The sequence below is a fragment of the Oncorhynchus kisutch genome, linkage group LG9, assembly GCF_002021735.2.
Source record: "Oncorhynchus kisutch isolate 150728-3 linkage group LG9, Okis_V2, whole genome shotgun sequence".
NCBI lineage: Eukaryota > Metazoa > Chordata > Actinopteri > Salmoniformes > Salmonidae > Oncorhynchus > Oncorhynchus kisutch.
In genome coordinates, this window is record NC_034182.2 from 27,353,057 (window position 1) to 27,374,511 (window position 21,455).

At 40.8% G+C, this 21,455-nt stretch overlaps 2 protein-coding genes and 1 non-coding gene across 4 annotated transcripts in view; all 3 read left to right on the plus strand.

The window, feature by feature from the left end:
* The first annotated feature begins 51 nt into the window (after positions 1 to 51).
* il13ra1 (interleukin 13 receptor, alpha 1) lies at positions 52 to 9,099 on the plus strand. The gene is made up of 10 exons (XM_020471516.2): positions 52 to 386; positions 840 to 970; positions 1,222 to 1,375; positions 2,579 to 2,678; positions 2,965 to 3,140; positions 5,257 to 5,393; positions 6,167 to 6,299; positions 6,578 to 6,668; positions 6,854 to 6,935; positions 7,309 to 9,099. The coding sequence occupies exons 1-10, from the start codon at positions 65 to 67 to the stop codon at positions 7,408 to 7,410; spliced, it is 1,428 nt and encodes a 475-aa protein (XP_020327105.1). The 5' UTR covers positions 52 to 64; the 3' UTR covers positions 7,411 to 9,099.
* Positions 9,100 to 19,547: 10,448 nt separating this feature from the next.
* trnar-ucu (transfer RNA arginine (anticodon UCU)) lies at positions 19,548 to 19,621 on the plus strand. Its single transcript has one exon. It is a non-coding gene; the product is annotated as a tRNA-Arg (tRNA).
* Positions 19,622 to 20,834: 1,213 nt separating this feature from the next.
* kirrel1a (kirre like nephrin family adhesion molecule 1a) overlaps positions 20,835 to 21,455 on the plus strand; it is a 39,052-nt gene continuing 38,431 nt past the window's right edge. The window contains exon 1 of one of the 2 annotated variants that reach the window (XM_031832279.1): positions 20,835 to 21,145. In XM_031832279.1, coding sequence (XP_031688139.1) covers positions 21,100 to 21,145 — 46 coding nt within the window. In that variant the 5' untranslated portion in view covers positions 20,835 to 21,099. The remainder of the gene's footprint in view (positions 21,146 to 21,455) is intronic. The other variant, XM_020471512.2, reaches the window with a different exon arrangement.

A 21,455-nucleotide genomic window follows, 5' to 3' on the forward strand; every position in this document is an offset into this window, starting at 1 on the left:
TATTCTGTACTGTCGTAGCTTTGAGCTATTGCTCCATACAAACTCCGCCCTATTTGCCAATCCGATGCGCGACAGAAGCCCTCGCTGTCACACGAAATGGAATCATAGACGGTATGAATGTATTGATAACTCGCTCGCGGGTGTAAATCCGGTGTTTGCTTTTGTTTATTTTGATCTGGACGAGAGGCACTTCTATTTGTTCGCTCTGTTTGGGAGACAACTGCTCGACAATTCTTGTCTTACCTTTGGAATTCCGGGCGATATTGAGGAGGCGCAGTCCGCCAGAAATTACGCACCGGACAACATGATTTTGAAACATTTAGATTTTCTCTTGGTTCTACGATACTTTATTCATTTGGTCGCACTAGAGGTTGCAGCTGAGAAAGGTACTGCTATTGTATTTACTTTACATTACCTTTAATGGTCGTATGACACCAGTTGTTTAGTCATTTTCAGTGGGCAAGACTTTAGGAAAACTGGGATTTCCTGTCCATTTCCCGAAACCGACGTCAGAATGAGAAGTTTAGATAATGAGAAAATAATCTGTTTAAAATGCATGTTGGATTCCCTTGTAACTTCTGCCTACATGAAAACGTGTATTCATTTGACATTGATTGACTATGATTATTATTGATGTAGTCTTGTTGTGTGGCCTTGTTACTTTGCCCCGGTGAATCATATTGTTCAGAAATTGTAACTAGGGCCTACACCAGAAAGATGTGTGGCATAGCAAAGATGATATATATATATATATATATATATTATAGCATATATAGCAGTCGGTCATCACATTGCCATACAGAGTAGTTTACACTGCTCGTCTCTTGTCACCTCTTCAGCTCTCCCTGAGCCGCTCAACCTGTCATTGACGTGGGAGTCTGAATTCCGTATAAAGCTGTCGTGGAACGCACCAAATAATTTATACGCGCCATGCAAGGTGAACTACATGATCACTACAACGATCGGAGAGGTGAGTCGAGTGCCCATGAAAAGGAAAAAGGAAAAAAAAAGTACATTTGGAATTGATTTATAATACAAACCGTTTTTTATGCACAGAATGAATTGCAAAACGTAGCCTATTTATGCATATAAAGCGATAATAAACTATTATAAAACCATCTGTTACAAAGTTATATTATTCAATAATAATATACATATTAAATCCCTAACACTAATACTTTGTAGAATGTGAAATGACAGTGATTCCATTTTTTTTCACAGGAGAAGCCCATATTAATGTCAACTTTCAGCTTGTATAAAGAGTACAATGTCACTAAGAATGATGCAGTGAATTACACAGTGCAAACAAACCCCAAACACTGTACAGGCAGAACCATAAGCAAACCTGTCAGCATCTCTAAACCTAAACCCACAGGTAGGTAACAATTACTGTGAGGTGAATCCTAACTTCCAACCCTAACTTCGAATTTTCACTTAGTCTCCCATTGATCTCAATGCATGACTCTGGGCGTTTGTAAATTCAGAGCGTTGTCAGATTGTCCCTTTGTAAATTCAGAGCGTTTCGCTCTCGGAGCGTTCAGAGCGCACACTGGACGCTCTGGCGGAGGAGTAGGGTTGATCCAAGTGTTCTGACTAGCTTGCTAACTACTTCCAGACACAAATGAGAGAACGCCTCACTCCGACCATTTTACTTGCCCTAGAAGATGCGGTTATTCTGTTTTCATGTTATCCAGAGCGTTGGTGACTGTAAGTGTGCTACTGGCAACAATTTAATTACGTTATTTTGCCGACATTTACTGACACCGATCATATTCAACAGGTGTTGTGTGCTCTGTAATACTCAGGCGAGAGTGCTCTGAAATCGATGTAGAAAGCCTAGAGTGAATTTACAAACGCACCCTAAAGTGAAAATGTTAACTAAAGTGGAAGTTAAAATTTGCCCCAATATGAATTGGGACTTGTGAACTCCTGAACTTTATCGAATGTGTCTACTGTAATACAAACATTGTGCTGAAATTAATATCGTTTTTCATGTTTGAAATGACCTTGTTTTTATTTGTACTTTATATATGCCTATCCAAAGTATTGAACAAAGGCTTTTACGCATACAGCAAATAAAAACAATTACATTAAAGCTGAACACAATTCCCAGTGAAGTGTTACCATAGAGAATAGAAAAGTTTCTTCATGTTAACATGTTTTATTGCAGATTGGCTTTTATTGTCATGAGTCTTGCCCTGGAGGCAAAACTGAGTGGTTTCCGCTAGGTGGGCCAGCTGAAAACGAATATGTGCTTTTTGGTCTTAAATTAAGGTTAGGGTTAGGCATTAGGGTTAGCAGTGTGGTTATGGTTAAAATCTCATTTGTTGACTTTGTGGCTGTGCCAGCTAGTGACCACTCTGCAGAGCTGCCTCCAGTACGTGCGTCATCTCAATAAATACCAACCTGCTTTTTTATCAGGACAATATTTAGATCTGAATGAGTCTTTGTCAGATACTGTTTTTGTGGTCTAGACTCATGGCAATGTTTTTTCTCTCTCTTCCTCTATCTCTCTCCCTCTCCCTCTCTCTCTGTTTCCTATCTCTCTCTCTCTCTCTCTCTCTCTCACTTATAACAGAGTTGGTGAAGAACTTCCAGTGTTCCCTCTACTCCTCTAAGGCCATGAACTGCAGCTGGCTCCCAGCCAATCAGGCCTCAGACCTCCAGCTCTACTATGGGTGAGAACTATTTTAAAATGAATCAGGGCTCTCCCCAAAGAATGGAAGAGAGGCGATATATGGCACCTTGTGTACTGGCTGTGCCACTATGTCAAATAAATACTATGTCACTAAATAATAATAACATATATGTTATATGTTTTACTTTATTTGTTATCATATAAGGCCATTTTTTTGCTCTAGATTGCAGGAAACGCCAGTTACAGCTGTTAAAACAAATCTGATATTTGTGACGGTTTAGCTGAGCAGTGACAGATTGTCATCCCTCTCATCCCTTATGTTTCAGGTACCTTGGTCCCTCCCACATAGCAGCATGCAGTGAGTACCAGTACAGAGATGGTCAGAGGACAGGATGTCACCTGAGAGGATCCTTCCTTCAATATGACGTCTACTTCAAGGTCAATGGGACTCTCGATGGCTTATCTGTACAGAATAACTTCCTGGTGCTTCCTAAAAATCATGGTAAGAATAACTCCATAGCACATTTTTTAACAGTTAAAAACAGATGTTTACGATATCCTCATGGTATAATCTGAAAACCATTCTAACAAATTTAACCCAGGAGGTAAACATAGCCGCGCGGGGGGGGGGGGGGGGGGGGGGTTAGTTGGAGAAAAAAAAACTTTATAGCAAAGCATTTGCAGGTTAACAACAAAATACAATTCCTAATGGGATGAGTAGCCAAGATTCGGGACAAGATTTGTTAACAGAAGTCACTAGTACAGCCTAAGTTAATTTAACTCATGACTGTTTGCTAAACATAATTAACCATTGTGAATAGAACGCATATTTCTTTGTAGGTGACTGCATAACAACAGGTGTGTGAAGGGGAAGAGAGAGAAAACAAGAGGGGTGTTGTAATCAAATTAGTAAACACAAGATTGCGCGTATTAAAACGGTTTCAGGTCCATGGACAGCTATTCCGAGACGTTGCGGAAAAAGGCGCCGTGCCCAGCACTGTGTTGCTTAGTGTGCTAGTAAGCCTACATGTTTGACATTAGCAGGAGCAGGCCTGGGAGCCGAGGGTGAGAGAATGCCATGTTTCTAATTTAATATTGTTTTCATTCACCCCCCCCCCCCCTTTGCAATCAGAACAGCATCAATTCGTTGGGCATAGAATCTACAAGGTGTGAAAAGCGTTCCACAGGGATGCTGGCACATGTTGACTCCAATGTTTTCCACAGTTGTGTCAAGTTGGCTGGATGTCTTTTGGGTGGTGGACCATTCTTGATACACACAGGAAACTGTTCAGTGTGAAAAACCCAGCAGCGTTGCAGTTCTTGACACAAACCAGTGCACCTGGTACCTACTATCATACCCCGTTCAAAGGCACTTTAATATTTTTGACTCAACCATTCACCCTCTGAATGGAACTCATACACAATCCATGTCTCAAGGCTTAAAAATCCTTCGTTAACCTTTAATCTGTCTCCTCCCCTCCATCTACACTGATAGAAGTGGATTTAACAAGTGACCTCAATAAGAGATCATAACTTTCACCTGGATTTACCTGGTCAGTCTGTCATTGAAAGAGCAGGTGTTCTTAATGTTTTGTACACTCAGTGTATATTTTAATATTTTAATGTATTTCCTTCCTCTACCCCCAATTTCATCGTGGGGAAACATAGTTTGGAAAGTAAATGCCTGTTGCTGTAAAGAGAAGACAATGAAAAGACTCTAATCTGTCTTTTAATTAGCAAAATTTGCAATTTGAGCGAACAATAAACAAACTTATTGGCACCAGCTGAGAGCATCAGCCATATCCCCATTGAGTGCGCTGTGCACATGTTCACCCTTTATCATTGAGTCAGTGCCACCTTTATTTTTGGACAATAATTCCCTCCTTCAGGTTAGATGGACTTCATAATGTACAATTTGTGTCTCCCCTGTTCATAGACCAGATTAGATGGTTGCAGACAAGGTGGTTTTTATTGATCTGTTTGTCAGAGTCTAGACGCACTGAACACTGCAGTCTTTTTTTGTGAACAGTGATTCAATTATATTATTAGCCTAAATTGTGACTATCCAATCAACTAATCACCTTAGGAATAGTAGGCAATCTTGCATAAGTCTGCAAATGCGATGATAGATGCATGGAATGCTTTATTATAAGGGAGAATTTTAATGGTGAAAATGAACTTCCCTAAACTTGAAACACACTCTATGGGAGAGGGACCGAGAGAGAGAGTGACCTGACTTAACTCAAAGTAAACTGTTTATCGTACAGCATAGCGTGTCTGACTACCAACCCCCACAACTAAATAGATCAGAGCGTACCGCTCAGAGCTCTCCATGCAGAATGGGGCTCATGTTTTTCTCTCTCCCCTACCCCAGTCCCATTATCATTAACTGCAATAATTTTTATTTGTTGCAAAAAATATATAAATATTGATTTTTATTTGCAACAATTCAAATTCTTGCAGTTTCAACCATCTCACCAGCCTATGGGGGTACATTCCAATTGAACAACCAATGACTAATTCCATGATACTACTAAACTCTCAAGTATGCACATATTGTTGACATTACCAATACTCTCATTTATCTAATGTTATACTGTATGTCTGATTCTCTTCAGTCAAGGCCCCGGCCCCTAAGGTGAAGATAACAGAGACAGGAAGGAATCTCATCCTGAGCTGGGACCCTCCGGACATAGGCGCTGTCCACTGCTGGAAGTACATCTTTAACTACAGCAAGTGTCAACTGCTCGTGGATGTGTGTATATTTTTATTTACATTTACGTCTCCCTTTATTTATCCAGGTGAAACTAGTTCATAACAAATTCATATTGACATTGACAACCTGGCAAGTGCCTTTTTTTGTCCGTTTTTATGCTTCCCAGAAGAGTGTTTTCTATTGTTTCATATTTCATTTAAACTAGTTAATTATGGGTTGCGCCGACGTCACTCGGCCGCGCCGTTGTTATACACGTTGGTCTCACTGATATAAAATACATTTTGATGATTTATAAACAGATAATGAGGCCTAAGTTTAGATGGCTGCAGACAGAAAATGGGTCAGATGAAGGGTTGGGCGTTCTGCTATTGTCAACATGAGACAGGCCACTTCTGTGAATTACACCAATAAAAAAATAGAGCTTTAGTCACTGGACAGTATTTACATTGTTTTTACAGACCTACTGAATGTGTTAGGATGAGTGGGCATTGGACATCTGCTGTTTGTTTGTGTGTCTGTGTGTTTCAGTCAAATAGTACACGCTTAGAAAAGAAATACGTTCCAAAAGTGTTCTATGGCTGTCCCCATAGGAGAACCCTTTTTGGTTCCAGGTAGAACTCCTTTTGGTATCTGTGGAAAGGGTTTTACATGGAACCCAAAAGAGTTCTACCTGGTTACCAAAAAGGGTTCTTCAAAGGTCTCTCCTATGGGGACAGCCGAATAACCCTTTTAGGTTCTAGATAGCACCTTTTTTTTCTACGAGTGTACCACTACTTGAGTTCCACTCATGGTTCTGTGTATGTTTCTTCCAGAGTAAAGCAATACAATTTAAACATGTGATGGTTTCATATGACGAGACATGCCAGTACAGAGTCAAGCTTAAAGCAGTCTATACGGAATGGTGTGGGGAGGGAGGCAGCGACTGGAGCGAAGAGGAAATCTATGGTACTTTCTCCTCTTTCTCTACATTCTCTCCCTCTTTCAGAACACAGACAGTGATGTCCTGTAATTGTGTTACCATTGAAATAGTTTAAACGTTCCCGTTCAAATAAAATAGAAGACAAATAGAATTAAACATATATAATATACCAGTAGTCTATAGTCTCTATAATAGTATATGTCGTTGTAACAGACTTGTGTATTGAATGTTGGCTAAATGTAACAGATTTGTCAAGATTAGAATTAGACCGGGTCACTGATATTTTTGCTTGTATTCTTTTCAGGTGTGGATGATTGGTCGATGACTGTGTTTGCTGTCGTCATTCCAGCTGTAGTCTTCTTATTCCTCATCCTTTTAATTTGTTGTTTTATGAAGTAAGTAAACATACACTATATCCGTTTGTCTGCGTTCTATGTGTGTGTGTGTGTTGGGGTTTAGAATTAATTGAATGTCTTAATAGACAGAAGATATCTAGCAAATGTGTTTTCGCTTAATGAATTGCCAATTTTGGTGATCAGTGTTTAAATTTGGGGCTAATTCTTTTGTGGTTCTTTTCCAGGCACAGAGAGAAGGTTTTCCCCACGATTCCACATCCCTCACTGGTTTTCAAGGACATGCTGAACAGCAATAAGGGACTGAAGGTTAGAACAGCAACATCCTCTGGTCTCTTTCACTATTAGTAGTGGTCTCACAGCAAGGTGCTGTTGTTGAACTTCACTTACTGGAAATGTTAACATCAGTGTATGCAGTAGATACTAAACTTCCTCTTACAATACTTCTCACCAGGCACATACTGGTTGAATCAACGTTGTTTCCATGTCATTTCAATGATATTACATTGAACCAACAAGGAATTAGATGTTGGCACTGGTCATCATCCTTATCCACACCCACACATTCTCAGACACACCCACACCCCACACACACATTCTCAGACACACCCACACCCAACACACACATTCTCAGACCTAAACACACACTAAGCCACTCCAACTTTTTCTCTCTGTATTCCAGAGCTCCATAGGCAATCTCTATGTCCCGGATGAGGAGGAGGTGGAATGTAAGATCAGCCTAGAGAAAGACTATACTCTTCCCATGATGCAGCCTGATCACTGAGAGACTACACACTGACCCAGTAGTGATTATGACTGTACAGACAGATACAGCAACAACCTGACCCGGTATGACCTGGGAGCCAAGTGACTTCAGTGTCATTGACCGGCCCTCAAAGTAAGCTATCTTAAGGTGGACCCTAACTGTACTGCTGAAGAGTGTCAGGAGTTGGAGCTCCACAGTCGATGGACGACCTTAACGAGTTGGATACAGACTGAGAGTATGTGGACTATGGACTATGGAAATGCCTTTTCTTTTGTTTGTCCTGGAACTGTCAGGACTTATCGACTCACTGACTCCTGTATTGTTCCGGATTGTGTGTGTGTGTGTGTGTGTGTGTGTGTGTGTGTGTGTGTGTGTGTGTGTGTGTGTGTGTGTGTGTGTGTGTGTGTGTGTGTGTGTGTGTGTGCGCCTGCGTGTGTAGACAGATACTAAGAACTGTTCTCATGTACCCCTTGCAACCCAAGGCTCGGGGTCTTAGGTCAAATGTCAGAGGTTATCAGAAAGCCAGTGCAGGAAACGAGGAGGGGCTGGACTCCTAAACCTCACTCCCTGACCAAATAGGACATTGGTGGCAGTGCCCGAAGAGATGCGCAGGCAGCACCACAGTCTTTATCTGACTGATCAACCCGGTTGATCATGTAATTATTTAGGGGACAAAGAGGTACTTGAAGCTGTGAACCTCTGTGAAATGAGTGCACTACCTGTGCCATAAAAGGCCAGAGCTCTAGGCAGGGACTTTAGGGCATTGACATACAGGTAGTTGTGTCCCAAATGGCTCCCTATTCACTACATGTATAGTGTGTTACTTTTGTCCAGGGCCCATAGGGCTCTGGTCAAAAGTAGTGCACTATGTAGGGAACAGAGTGCCATTTGGGATGCAGATGCCTATCAAGGGCTATATGCTGCTAATGTGAGCTAGATTGTTGTGACTCTATTGTTATCAACCTGCATTGCTATGTGTAAATAGGTTGTGCAGGTGTATCTATAGTATGTACAAATGTTGGTGAAATATATACAGTGCCTTGCGAAAGTATTCGGCCCCCTTGAACCTTGCGACCTTTTGCCACACGCCCAATTTTTCAGTTTTTGATTTGTTAAAAAAGTTTGAAATATCCAATAAATGTCGTTCCACTTCATGATTGTGTCCCACTTGTTGTTGATTCTTCACAAAAAAATACAGTTTTATATCTTTATGTTTGAAGCCTGAAATGTGGCAAAAGGTCGCAAAGTTCAAGGGGGCCGAATACTTTCGCAAGGCACTGTATTTAGAGTTTTGTGAGTTAAGGAAATGTTTTGTGCAACACCTATTTTTATTTATATATTTTTTTAAATTTCACATTCTGTCTTATGGAACCTTATTCTTCTGCATTAATGATTCATTGATATCACCACACACACTCACTCATTGAGTATCATTCACATCACACCTCCATACATGCAGAGACTCTTCCTTGGTAAGATCGCCAAGTCCTTTTTAACAACCTGGAAGGAGAAACGTACTTTGTAGAGGACCTGCTGAACAGCTTAAACCTGTTATCTGGTCTGTTCCGAACTAGAGATAAGTGTAACAATGTTCCCAGACGAACCAATGCGCATGTCAAGCAAGGCCTCGTGTACCTGCTAATCTATGATGAGAATCAATCCAGAGTGTAGGTGTTGAGAGAATAAATCCATCAACAAATAACTGAGTCATGTGAGTGATACCTCCCTTTTTATTTTCACAGAGGGATTCCTTAAAGACATATAGTCAATGCGATATCAATCAAATGTAAATGAAGCCCATTGTACATCAGCAGTCGTCAACAAAGTGCTTAAAAGATACACAGTGTAAAACCCCAAAGAGCAAGCAATGCAGAGGCAGAAGCACAGTGGCTGATATGATGGGAGAAAGTTGGAAGAGTGTAGCTGTATTTGGCATTGAATTGAGAAATCCCGAAACTGATGCTGAGATGAAATCCTCCCTCACGCTGAGTGTCGATGCTTGTTACTCTTGATTCAATTCATTATATCTTAAGAGAATGTGTACTATGAAAAACAGGTAAACACTAAAGGAAGTCAAATAGGTGAATTGAGACATTAAGCCCCTATTTGAAAGCAGCATACCAGTGCGTTTTGTTCCTGTGTGTTCTTGCCTGCAAGTTTGATACATTGCTATCTTGCAAGTTTGATACATTGCTATCTTACAATTATAATACTATAATTTTTAGTATGCACGGCTTACATTTCATCCACGTGTTAGATTGTCTCTCTCCTATCTCGCTACTGTGGACCTCACAAAATTGTCTTTATTGGCAGTCAGTCTGAGTTGACATTGGATTTCCGGATCTCACTCCCATTCAATCCTTCCTGGCAGAGTCCACATAAACCAGCTGTAGTGGTCACACACACACACACACACACACACACACACACACACACACACACACACACTCATCTACTGCTTATCATTTGATGTTGGAGCATGTCAGTAAGTAACAGTACTGCAATATGTGAGAAATTATGTTTATAAAACAGTGTCAGAGAACTGTATAATCACTAGCCTCTCGCACTTGTACACCTACATGAACACACATTGTACACCCTGTTAACACACAGACTGACTCATGAAGTTTTCCTGTGCGTCACAATAAGACTGCACTCTGTTGGGAAAAAGGAAGCAGGCCTGTGAGTCATAGAAATGTTAGCCAAGCCTCATGCCAGTATGCAAATCTCACACTGTTGCCAAATAGTGCATGGGCCTAATTAACGTGTTATAAAGTCCTTATGTAGATATTCTTCAACTACTGTTACAAATCTAAAGTACCGGTAACCTAATTCCATGTCCAAGTCTTAATTGGGTGGTAATAAGTCATGCATCATTAATTGATCCAAGTATCCTTGATTTATACAGATTATCCAATTGAAATAGGTCAAATCTATTTCATGTGAGAGACCTGTTCATATCTGATGTGATGACATCCCATTGCACTTGAAAGGAATAGCATCCCATTATCCCAACAGAAATGTGAACTAAAAACAGAAATACTCACAGACTTACATTGTTCTGTCTGCCTATCCGGTAATCGATCTTCTTAACTGCTGAGAGTGATGTGTAATCATCGTTTTGGATTTCCTCAAGAATTTGAAGAATCTCAAGAAGAATCTCATCCTTCAGTCGTGCAACAGAAACTTTGTACCGCACTCGCACTATGTTTTCTGGTACATTTTCAAAAACAACATCAGCACGAACACAGGCCTGTCGGAGCAAGAACTGAAAAATGCAGAAGTTCACAATCCTCTACATCAGGTATTCCCATACCGGGGTACGCGCAATGCCGTCGGGGCCAAAAAAAACACCAAAAAAACCAAGCCAAATAAAAAAATATATATATAATTTTTTGTAAAATTACAAATCTTAACATTTTCACATCTTCACAAATGTAATTAAACCATCTAAAATTAGTGATCAGCGAAAGAACACAATGTCAAATACAGGGTGACTAGTCAAATAATTAACATCCAATCACATTTACCGTTACTCTCTCGCGGGAATTCCACTAACGGCCGGTATGTAGTCAAAGGTAGCTGCTGCTCATTCCGTTTCCGGGAAAAATGGATAAATGGTTCAATAAAAGTAAATCCCGCATCCATAGAGACACATACCAGCTCCACTGGTAGTACTGCTGCTACTAACAGCAGTACTACACCTGCACCTGTCAATGACACAAGTTGTTCTGCTTCCACGAGCACATCCAATGCTAGCATCAGTAATTCTACATGTTAGCCCAGCTAGCATCGACACTGACAGTTGTGAATCTGATGCAGCCGAAGAGCTATTGACACCTTACCCGGGAAAGCACCGAACATCAGACAGGGACGTTGGACCATCAAAGAGGCTCAAATATGATGAGAACTACATTGATTTGGGGTTCACTTATATTGGGAGTAGTGCTTTTCCTCAGCCACAGTGTGTTACATGTGCAAAATTACTATCTCACAACTCGAAGAAATCTTCACTCTTGCGCAGACATTTAGAAACAAAACATGCCAATTTGAAAAATAAGCCATGGAAGTTTTTTGAGCGATAATTAAGAGACTTTTGAGTAGTAAGACATGTATAAAAGCAACAAATACCATTAATAAGAAGGGGCTGGAAAAGTCTTATATGGTGAGCTACCAGTGACTGAGACAGGCAAGCCCCATACTATTGTGGAGGACTTAATTATTCCTGCTGCCACATATATGGCTGGGACAATGCTGGGGAAAAAGGCCAAAAAAACTATAAAGACAATGCTTTCATCAAACAACGCTGCATCATGGCGCATCGTTGACATGGCAGGATATGTTTTGTAACAATTACTGCTTCGCATACAAGCCAGTGAATTCTATGTGTTACAGCTGGTTGAGTCAACAGACGTGGCGGGCCTGGCACAGCTCCTGGTATATGTATGTTTATGGGGTGTCAATTAAGGAAGACATCCTCTTCTCCAAACCACTGGAAACCAGGACAACAGGAGAGGATATTTTTAAAGTACTGGACAGTTTTGTGACATCAAATGGACTTTGGTGGTCAAGATGTGTTGGTATCTGTACTGATGGTGCAAAAGCCATGACAGGGAGACATAGTGGAGTGTTAACATACGTGTAAGCAGTTGCTCCCAACGCCACTTGGGTACACTGCCGCATCCACCGAGAGGCTCTTGCTGCCAAAGGAATGCCTGACAGCTTGAAATACGTTTTGGACACTACAGTGAAAATGGTTAACTTTATTAAAGCAAGGCCCCTGAACTCTTGTGTATTTTCTGCACTATGCAATGATATGGGTAGCGATCATGTAATGCTTTTACAACATACAGAAGTGCGCTGGTTATCAAGGGGCAAAGTATTGGCACGTTTTCTTTAAATTGAGAGACAAGCTTAGCGTTTTCTTTACTGACCATAGTTTTCACTTGTCTGTCCCCTTGCATGATAACGATTTTCTCACATGACTGGCCTATCTGGGTGTACCTATGTGAGAGTGGATTCTCGGCCCTAACTAGCATGAAAACTAAATACAGGCACAGACTGTGTGGGAAATGATTTAAGACTGAGACTCTCTCCAATTCAACCCAACATTGCAGAGTTATGTGCATCCTTTCAAGCACACCCTTCTCATTAACCTGTGATGAGTTATTCACACCCTTCTCATTAACCTGTGATGAGTTATTCACAATTTTAGATGAACAAATAATGTTTTATATGTAAGATTGCTAAATAAAGAGCAAAATTATTGATTATTATTATTTGTGTCCTGGTCCTATAAGAGCTCTTTGTCACTTCCCATGAACCACGTTGTGACAAAAACTCACTCATTCTTATGTTTAATAAATGTATCATATAATGTGTGTGTGACAGGCTTACAATGATGGCAAAAAACAACATTTGAGAGTGCGCTGACCCTGGTGCTAGAGGGGGTACGCAGCTGGAGGTTGAATGTTTGAAGGGGTACAGGACTATATAACGTTTGGGAACCACTGCTCTACGTGACTCACATACTGAGGGAAACTCTTAACGACAGCCAAAACAACAGTACCCCAAAGGTACACTGACTGTACAAAACATTAGGAACACCTTCCTAATATTGAGTTGCACCCTCTTTTTCCCTCAGAACAGCCTCAATTCGTTGAGGCATAGACTCTACAAGTTATTGAAAGCATTCCACAGGGATGCTGGCCCATGTTGATGCCAATGCTTCCCACAGTTGTGTCAAGTTAGCTGGATGTCCTTTGGGTGGTGGACCATTCTTGATTCACAAGGGGAACTGTTGAGCGTGAAAAACCCAGCAGCGTTGCAGTTCTTGACACACTCAAACCGGTGCGCCTGGCAACTACTACCATACCCCGTTCAAAGGCACTTAAATATTTTGTCTTGCCAATTCACCCTCTGAACAGTGGTGTAAGGACTTAAGTAAAAATACTTTAAAGTACTATATACATATACATACACAGTACATACACATTTAGCATACATGGTACTTTTATATTAAGCAATCACATAATAATAATACATTACCAAACATAAACTCTTTAATAAACTCAACCACTCTCAGCCCATCCTCCCTATCGCCATAGACCACCCTTGTTTGGTTTCCATGTGCCATATATTTTTCAATTGTGCTGTGATGTTTTAGACATTTTGAACCTTTCTAATCGTATTGTATCTAACAATGAAAACCTATCCTACAAATATTATTATATTATTTATTGACTTGTAAGTGAATGTTGTGTGTTTTTTACCATCCCTTTTTTACAGTGACGAGAAACAAGCTATATCCGGGTCACGGCACCAATGTAACTTCCAGACTGATGTTTTGAGATGTTGCTTCAACATATCCACATAATTTTCCACCCTCATGATGCCATCTATTTTATGAAGTGCACCAGTCCCTCCTGCAGGAAAGCACCCCCCACAACATGATGCCCCCATGCTTCACGGTTGGGATGGTGTTCTTCGGCTTGTAAGCCTCCCCTTTTTCCTCCAAACGTAACGATGGTCATTATGGCCAAACAGTTCTATTTTTGTTTCATCAGACCAGAGGACATTTCTCCGAAAGGTACGATCTTTCTCCCCATATGCAGCTGCAAACCGTAGTCTGGCTTTTTTATGGCGGTTTTGGAGCAGTGGCTTCTTCCTTGCTGAGCGGCCTTTCAGGTTATGTCGATGTAGGACTCGTTTTACTGTGGATATAGATACTTTTGTACCTGTTTCTTTCAGCATCTTCACAAGGTCCTTTGCTGTTGTTCTGGGATTGATTTGCACTTTTCGCACCAAAGTTCATTAATCTCTAGGAGACAGAACACGTCTCCTTCCTGAGTGGTATGATGGCTGTGTGGTCCCATGGTGTTTATACTTGCGTACTATTGTTTGTACAGATGAACGTGGGACCTTCAGGCGTTTGGAAATTGCTCCCAACGATGAACCAGACTTGTGGAGGTCTACAATAATTTTTCTGAGATCTTGGCTGATTTCTTTTCATTTTCCCATGGTGTCAAGCAAAGAGGCACTGAGTTTGAAGGTAGGCCTTGAAATGCATTTGCAGATACACCTCCAATTGACTCAAATTATGTCAATTAGCCTATCAGAAGCTTCTAAAGCCATGGCATCATTTTCTGGAATTTTCCAAGCTGTTTAAAGGCACAGTCAACTTTGTGTATGTAAACTTCTGACCTACTGGAATTGTGATACAGTGAATTATAAGTGAAACAATCTGTCTGTAAACAATTGTTGGAAAAAATTACTTGTGTCATGTACAAGGTAGATGTCCTAACCGACTTGCCAAAACTATAGTTTGTTAACAAGAAATTTGTGGAGTAATTGAAAAATGAGTTTCAATGACTCCAACTTAAGTGTATGTAAACTTCTGTCATCAACTGTATAATAATAATTATTATGATTTATATATATATATATTTACAGTAACAGTCAAAGGTTTAGACACACCTACTCATTTGTAGGGTTTTTCTTTATTTTTACTATTTTCTACTCTTGAATGAGTAGGTGTGTCCAAACTTTTGACTGGTACTGTATATATTGTGCCGTCTGGTTTGCTTTTTTATAAGGAATTATACATTATGAATACTATTACTTTTGATACTTAAGTATATTTGAGCAATTCCATTTACTTTTGATACTTAAGTAAATCTAAAACCGAATACTTTTAGACTTTTACTCAAGTAGTATTTTACTGGATGACTTTTACTTTTACTTGAGTCATTTTCTATCAAGCCATCTTCACTTTTACTCAAATATGACAAATGAGTACTTTTTCCAAATACACATGCCATGTCACAAGTGAGTCTTCCAGCAAGACAGTAACTCTAAGCACATATCAAAATCCACAAAGAAATTGTTAATTGACCCCCCCCAAAAAATGTTGCTATCAAAATTTTGCTATGGCCGTATCCGCCTCTGGACTTGAACTCTATTGGTTTGAGTTGAAGAGAGCAGTCCATAAGCGCAGATGAAAGATACCAAGAATCTGGAAAGATTCTGTATGGAGGATTAGTCTTGTAGGCTCGGCCCTAAACTGTGCACTCTGCCACCTCTGGCCTCATGGCAAATGGCCAAAGACTTCTATGGGCTTATAGGATAAAACTACTGCAGCTATGTTTGACATCTATCTAAAACTTTGATGCCATCTATATGGATGTATGATCTTTGTTGTAAAGTGTGGTTGTTCAGAGTGAACTCTGACGACGCTGTATGGTACAATCTCTTGTACTCAAAGGAATTATCTCTATTGTAACCGAGCCCACTCCCTTAAATTAACACACCTAGATGTGACCCCCTTCCTAGAGGATGTTGGCTGGTTCAACCTGATTGGTTATCTTCGTTTTATAACCTTTTGTTTGGTCTGTGGATTGGTCAACAATTGATGTTGAATATAAACAAGCCAGATCTGGTATAAATGGAATGAAAGTATTTTCTTCTCCCTCTTGTCCTGCTATGAAATCTCCCGAAAGGTTGTATGTGAAATTCTCAACCAAATTCTCTGCGTTGCGTCGCGCTTAAGATCAACCCTTTTAGCCGTGGTGTATTGGCCATATACCACACCTCCTCGGGCCTTATTGCTTAATTAAAACCCCTTGAGCATGACCATAAAAAGTGTTGCTATTGTTTCTTTATTTAGAGCTCCTATCACCAAGAAATGTGACTTTATCTTTGGATGAACGAGTTCTGCATGGAGCGTTCATGGAACCGAATAGAGATGTCTGTTGAACATGTCTGGCTGTCTGCCCACTGTTTTCTGATGCTTCTACAGGTGTAATGCAGTTATACAAATACCTTCTTCCTCCCACCCCTAGCAGCAGCACTTGTAGTCTGGCACTGAATAATATTTATTTTAAGTTTTGCTGGGCAAATTTAAGGTCAAATTATTTTCCACAGACATATACAGTACATTTACATAAAAGACCAAACCAACCAACAAACCCATCACCCAGACTAAGGCTCTGATCCAAATCGCCCTATATATTAAAGAGTTAAGTTAATGTAATTGACTTGGGTGTAAATCTCTCTCTCTCCTATAACAGAGATGATGATGAACTTCCTGTGTTCCATCTACTCCTCTAAGGCCATGAACTGCAGCTGGCTCCCAGCCAATCATGCCACAGAAGACCACCAGCTCTACTACGGGTGAATACTCTTCTACTTCCTGCTCCTCCACCACTCAAAGGTCAATACAAGGCTATTTGTGGATGAGTGTTCATATTAAACAAGATAGAAATTGTGAAGAGACTCTTCTGTTGGCAGATTTTTCTGTTGTTATGTGACCCTTAGTTTTATCTGACTTTGTGGCCTGACCAAGACAAACTTTGGCCTATTTAAAAGCTATAACTATGGCCCAGGGTTTTTCCAGATTAAGTCGTGTGTGTGAAATATTAAGGACTATAACTGTGATAACAGCTATACAATGTCAGTCCTCTCATTTCTGATGTTTCAGGTACAATGGTGAATCATTTGAGTACTGTGAGTAAGGTGTCAATATGCAGTGAGCACCTGTATAGCGCCAGTCAAAGGACAGGATGCCACCTGAAAAAAAGACTTCTGAAAACCACCTTAGTGGTGGGTCCTAAACACCATAGTAGGAATTGAACTCTGACCAGGAGGACAGTTATGTTTGAACCCTTGGCCTACAATGGTCGCGCCCTGAGGAAATCTAATTAACATAATACAAACGTTGCATGGGCTGCTTCTCAATTCACCGCCTCCACCGATCTCGCCCTTCCACATCTGCAGTGAAAGGTGGCAGATCTAGAGCGGTGTTTGTCAGACAATGAGACATCCCGAAATCCGGTCTTCTCTCAAAAATGTACGTAGAGTCCAAACAGTTTGGCCTAGCAACTATTACCACTCTATCTTACTACATTTGCACTCACTGTATATAGATTTTTCAATTGTGTTATTGACTGTATGTTTGTTTATCCCATGTGTAACTCTGTGTTGTTGTTTGTGTCGCACTGCTTTGCTTTATCTTGGCCAGGTCGCAGTTGTAAATGAGAACTTGTTCTCAACTGGCCTACCTGGTTAAATAAAGGTGAAATAAAAAAATAAAAAATAAAAAAAATATTGAAAGCTGAGACTCTCACATAAACGATGAGACTCTCATGAACACAAGACTCTTCTAAAGGTCCCCAGTACCAGTTGTAAAAAATGATGGAAGTATATATAGAGATAGTTTAGTGCCTGAAAGGGGTGCGTCACTTGAGTGGGTTGAGTCTCTGACGTGATCTTCCTGTCTGGGATGGCGCCCCCCTCGGGTTTGTGCCGTGGGGGAAATCTTCGTGGGCTATACTCTGCCTTGTCTCAGGATAGTAAGTTGGTGGTTGAAGATATCCCTCTAGTGGTGTGGGGCTGTGCTTTGGCAAAGTGGGTGGGGTTATATCCTGCCTGGTTGGCCCTGTCCGGGGGTATAGTCAGACAGGGCCACAGTGTCTCCCGACCCCTCCTGTCTCAGCCTCCAGTAATTATACTGCAGTAGTTTGTGTCGGGGGGCTAGGGTCAGTCTGTTATATCTGGAGTATTTCTCCTGTCTTATCAGGTCCTGTGTGAATTTAAGTATGCCTCTAATCTCTCTCTCTCTTTATATTTTTCTCTTTCTAATTCTCTTCTCTCGGAGGACCTGAGCCCTAGGGTCAGTCTGTAATATCTGGAGTATTTCTCCCCTCTTATCTGGTGTCCTGTGTGAATTTAAGTATGCTCCCTCTAATTCTCTCTTTCTCTTTCTCTTCTGTTGGAGGACTTGATCTCTAGGACCATGCCTTAGGACTACCTGGCCTGATGACTCCTTGCTGTCCCCAGTCCACCTGGTTGTGCAGCTGCTCCAGTTTCAACTGTTCTGCCTGTGACTATGGAACCCTGACCTGTTCACCGGACGTGCTACCTTGTCCCAGACCTGCTGTTTTCGACTCTCTCTCTCTACCGCACCTGCGGTCTCTAACTCTGAATGATTGTCTATGAAAAGCCAACTTACATTTACTCCTAAGGTGCTGACCTGTTGCACCCTCTACAACCACTGTGATTATTATTATTTGACTCTGCTCGTCATCTATGAACGTTTGAACATCTTGTCCATGTACTGTTATAATCTCCACCTGGTACAGCCAGAAGAGGACTGGCCACCCCTCAGAGCCTGGTTCCTCTCTATGTTTCTTCCTAGGTTCCTGGCTTTCTAGGGAGTTTTTCCTAGCCACCATGCTTCTACATCTGCATTGCTTGCTGTTTTGGGTTTTAGGCTGGGTTTCTGTATAGAACTTTGTGACATCAGCTGATGTAAAAAGGGCTTTGTAAATACATTCGATTGATTAAAATAAAGGGATAACTACATGTAAAAATAATAATAATAATCTTCAGAAGAAACTTCCTTTAATTTTTTGGGTTTTACTATCTGTTTTTCCATGTAGTGAATCGTTTTTTCAATGCATTTCTATTGGCTGACAGCAGTAAAGCTAAATTCAATCATACCTAATACAATGTTTTCAATCATCATAATCTATCCCGTATGGAACCTTATGAAAAAGGAATGTCCAATGGGGATGTTATGATGCAACCGCGGTGCAATGTAGCTGGGGCTACTTAAGATTCTGGTACAGACGCTGAGTGCTGTCGATGCTGTCTGTCCACTTGTGCATTCATTTCCACCCATCCGTGCATGGTGTGATGGTTGATAAAAATTTGAACAAATTACGCTAAAATAATGAGAAAGTAACAGTAGCTTACAGACAGTTTACTTGATTGAGCGTGTTTTATTCTGTGCGGATTCGGCAAAATAATAAAATCCCTCAGTTAGTATACAGAAAAGGAGGATGATGTAACGACGCAAGCTATATCTACTATTCCACACAATTATTTGGCTATTGTCTTTCAAGCTCCTTATTGCACAACGCTTTGTATTAAAGCCTAAATTAAATACATGTTCACCACATCGCCATTTTGGCTCTGGAGAGAGGCTCGAGCGTGCGAATTGCATTGAAGAGACCGCGTACAGCGCCCTCTACCGGCCTTTTTCTTAGAGCCAAAATGTCCAAGAAGAGTGGTCCTGATGCTGCAGGGATGCTGAAAGCGTCGACATAGAAGGTTGTGAGTATCTAAACCGTGCCGGAATCATGTTTATTGGCGCAGTCTCTGTGGCGCAATGGAATAGCGCGCTGGACTTCTAATCCAGAGGCTCCGGGTTCGAGTCCCGGCAGAGATGGGTCACCTCTGGGTGCCACATGGCAGACCTGTGGATTTTTTATTACAGAAAATGTATGATGTAATTAATACTGTCCGATAATAAACTGCAGGCACCTTTTCATTCAATGCATCCTTCTAAATGTTCTAAATATAATACTGCACTTCACTACATCTCTACACCCCATGATATGTAGGCTATACTTGTATTTATCACATAGATAATAATTGATAATTGATAATTGATATCAAATAAACAATGATACATTTAAAATATATATATATTTACCTGATAGAATAGCATATTCGACCACTTATTGAGCATTACCAAGGTAATCAAGGTAATTATAAAACAGAAATTGTTGCTAGACCTTAATTATAACAACAATTCAGGCTAGGCTACTATAGACAGATTTATTTCACCGCACAAACAATCCATTCCAATATAGTTTTTCTCAAGTAGATCCTCTGAGTAATGGTAGAAAATGAATCACTTATTTAGTCATTTAGTTAAAAATACATCAATGCCAGTCCAGTGAATTAGCTATACATGCAATAACGGGCCAACAGCAGAACAATTTAATGATGACAATACCTGGAATCCTAATTATAGTGGCTATATGTTTCAGTGAATACATTTGTGTAACTTGATGTGTTGTTTCTACGAGGTGCATCCGTGTGTAGACATTTTAATAGTGTTTCCAGTTGTTTGGGAGTAATTATTGAGTCAGTGCACTTGAGGGCGCTCCAACACCGCGTTGTAGCCTGGGCTGATGCAAAGCCGAGAGAGATGGATATGAGAGCAGCCTACAGCCCACTATACAGGCGCAATGGGGACATTGAAAACGACATGTATGTATAGCCTATGTATCTGGCTATAATAGGCTATATAGCCTCTACTTCCTCATTACTTCTGGGGCAGAACTTGGTTTTGCCATGCAGAATGTTTGCAGAAGGGTTTGCTTGCAGAATGATTCAACTAAATCAGCACTCCATTACCATGACATGTCATTAGATCTGTGACCTATTACTCAATCACTCTTAAATAGACAAACACAGATATAATGGCAAAAATCCAACAAACATTATGGACAAATTCGTGTAGTTTTTCTCTGGTGACAAAGACATGAAAATATAATAGAGGTATCACTACCATCTACTGCGAGATTCAGACTAGAAAGAGGAGGGGTGTGTGCTGTGGTGCTGACGTACGTGAGAGGAGAGAGCGAGAGAGAAAGGACTGCGCCGCTAATGAGAAAACGGACCGTCGCCGAGCACGCAAGAGCAGACAGCAAAAAGGAGAGAGGAGGAAAAAACGGAGAAATGATCTAAACCTTAAAAAAAAAGAGTAGAAAGGGGAGGTGGACAACGACGAAAATCGTCACATATATTCACTGGAAGGATTACAATTGCCCTATAGTGGTGAATAAAATCCAACGGTTTTTTTTGATGCTGTCCTCACGGAGAATTGAGCTAACGGGCTTGCTGGTCTTCTGAACGATGCATAGGCTTCTGCTCCTGAGTTTGGCGTTGAGTTTTCACCGTGGTAAGATAAGGATTACCTTCCCTAACAAACGAGACACTGTTTCATGTTGTCGAACAATACCGAGGCCTGTTAAACTTGATGAGGGGGAAAGTTGCTCTAGATTCGTTTCAGTTATGTGCTTGTGTGTGTATGTGAGAGAGCGATAGAAGTAGATGCTCCTCTTTTCTGCGTATATGGCCTCGAGTTTGTCATATGCGGGGCAGTGTGAATGGTAGGCTATTCCACAGTGTGTGTGTGTGTGTGTGTGTGTGTGTCTAACATGATCATGGCCTGATTGGTGCGAAAATCTAGTATCTACCATATGACCTTA

Coding starts and splice junctions, on each gene's coding strand:
- il13ra1 (XM_020471516.2), top strand. CDS start 65: ATGCGCGACAGAAGCCCTCGCTGTCACACGAAATGGAATCATAGACGG. Junction 971..1,221: donor TCACTACAACGATCGGAGAG/GTGAGTCGAGTG, acceptor TTTTTTTCACAG/GAGAAGCCCATATTAATGTC. Junction 1,376..2,578: donor CTCTAAACCTAAACCCACAG/GTAGGTAACAAT, acceptor CACTTATAACAG/AGTTGGTGAAGAACTTCCAG.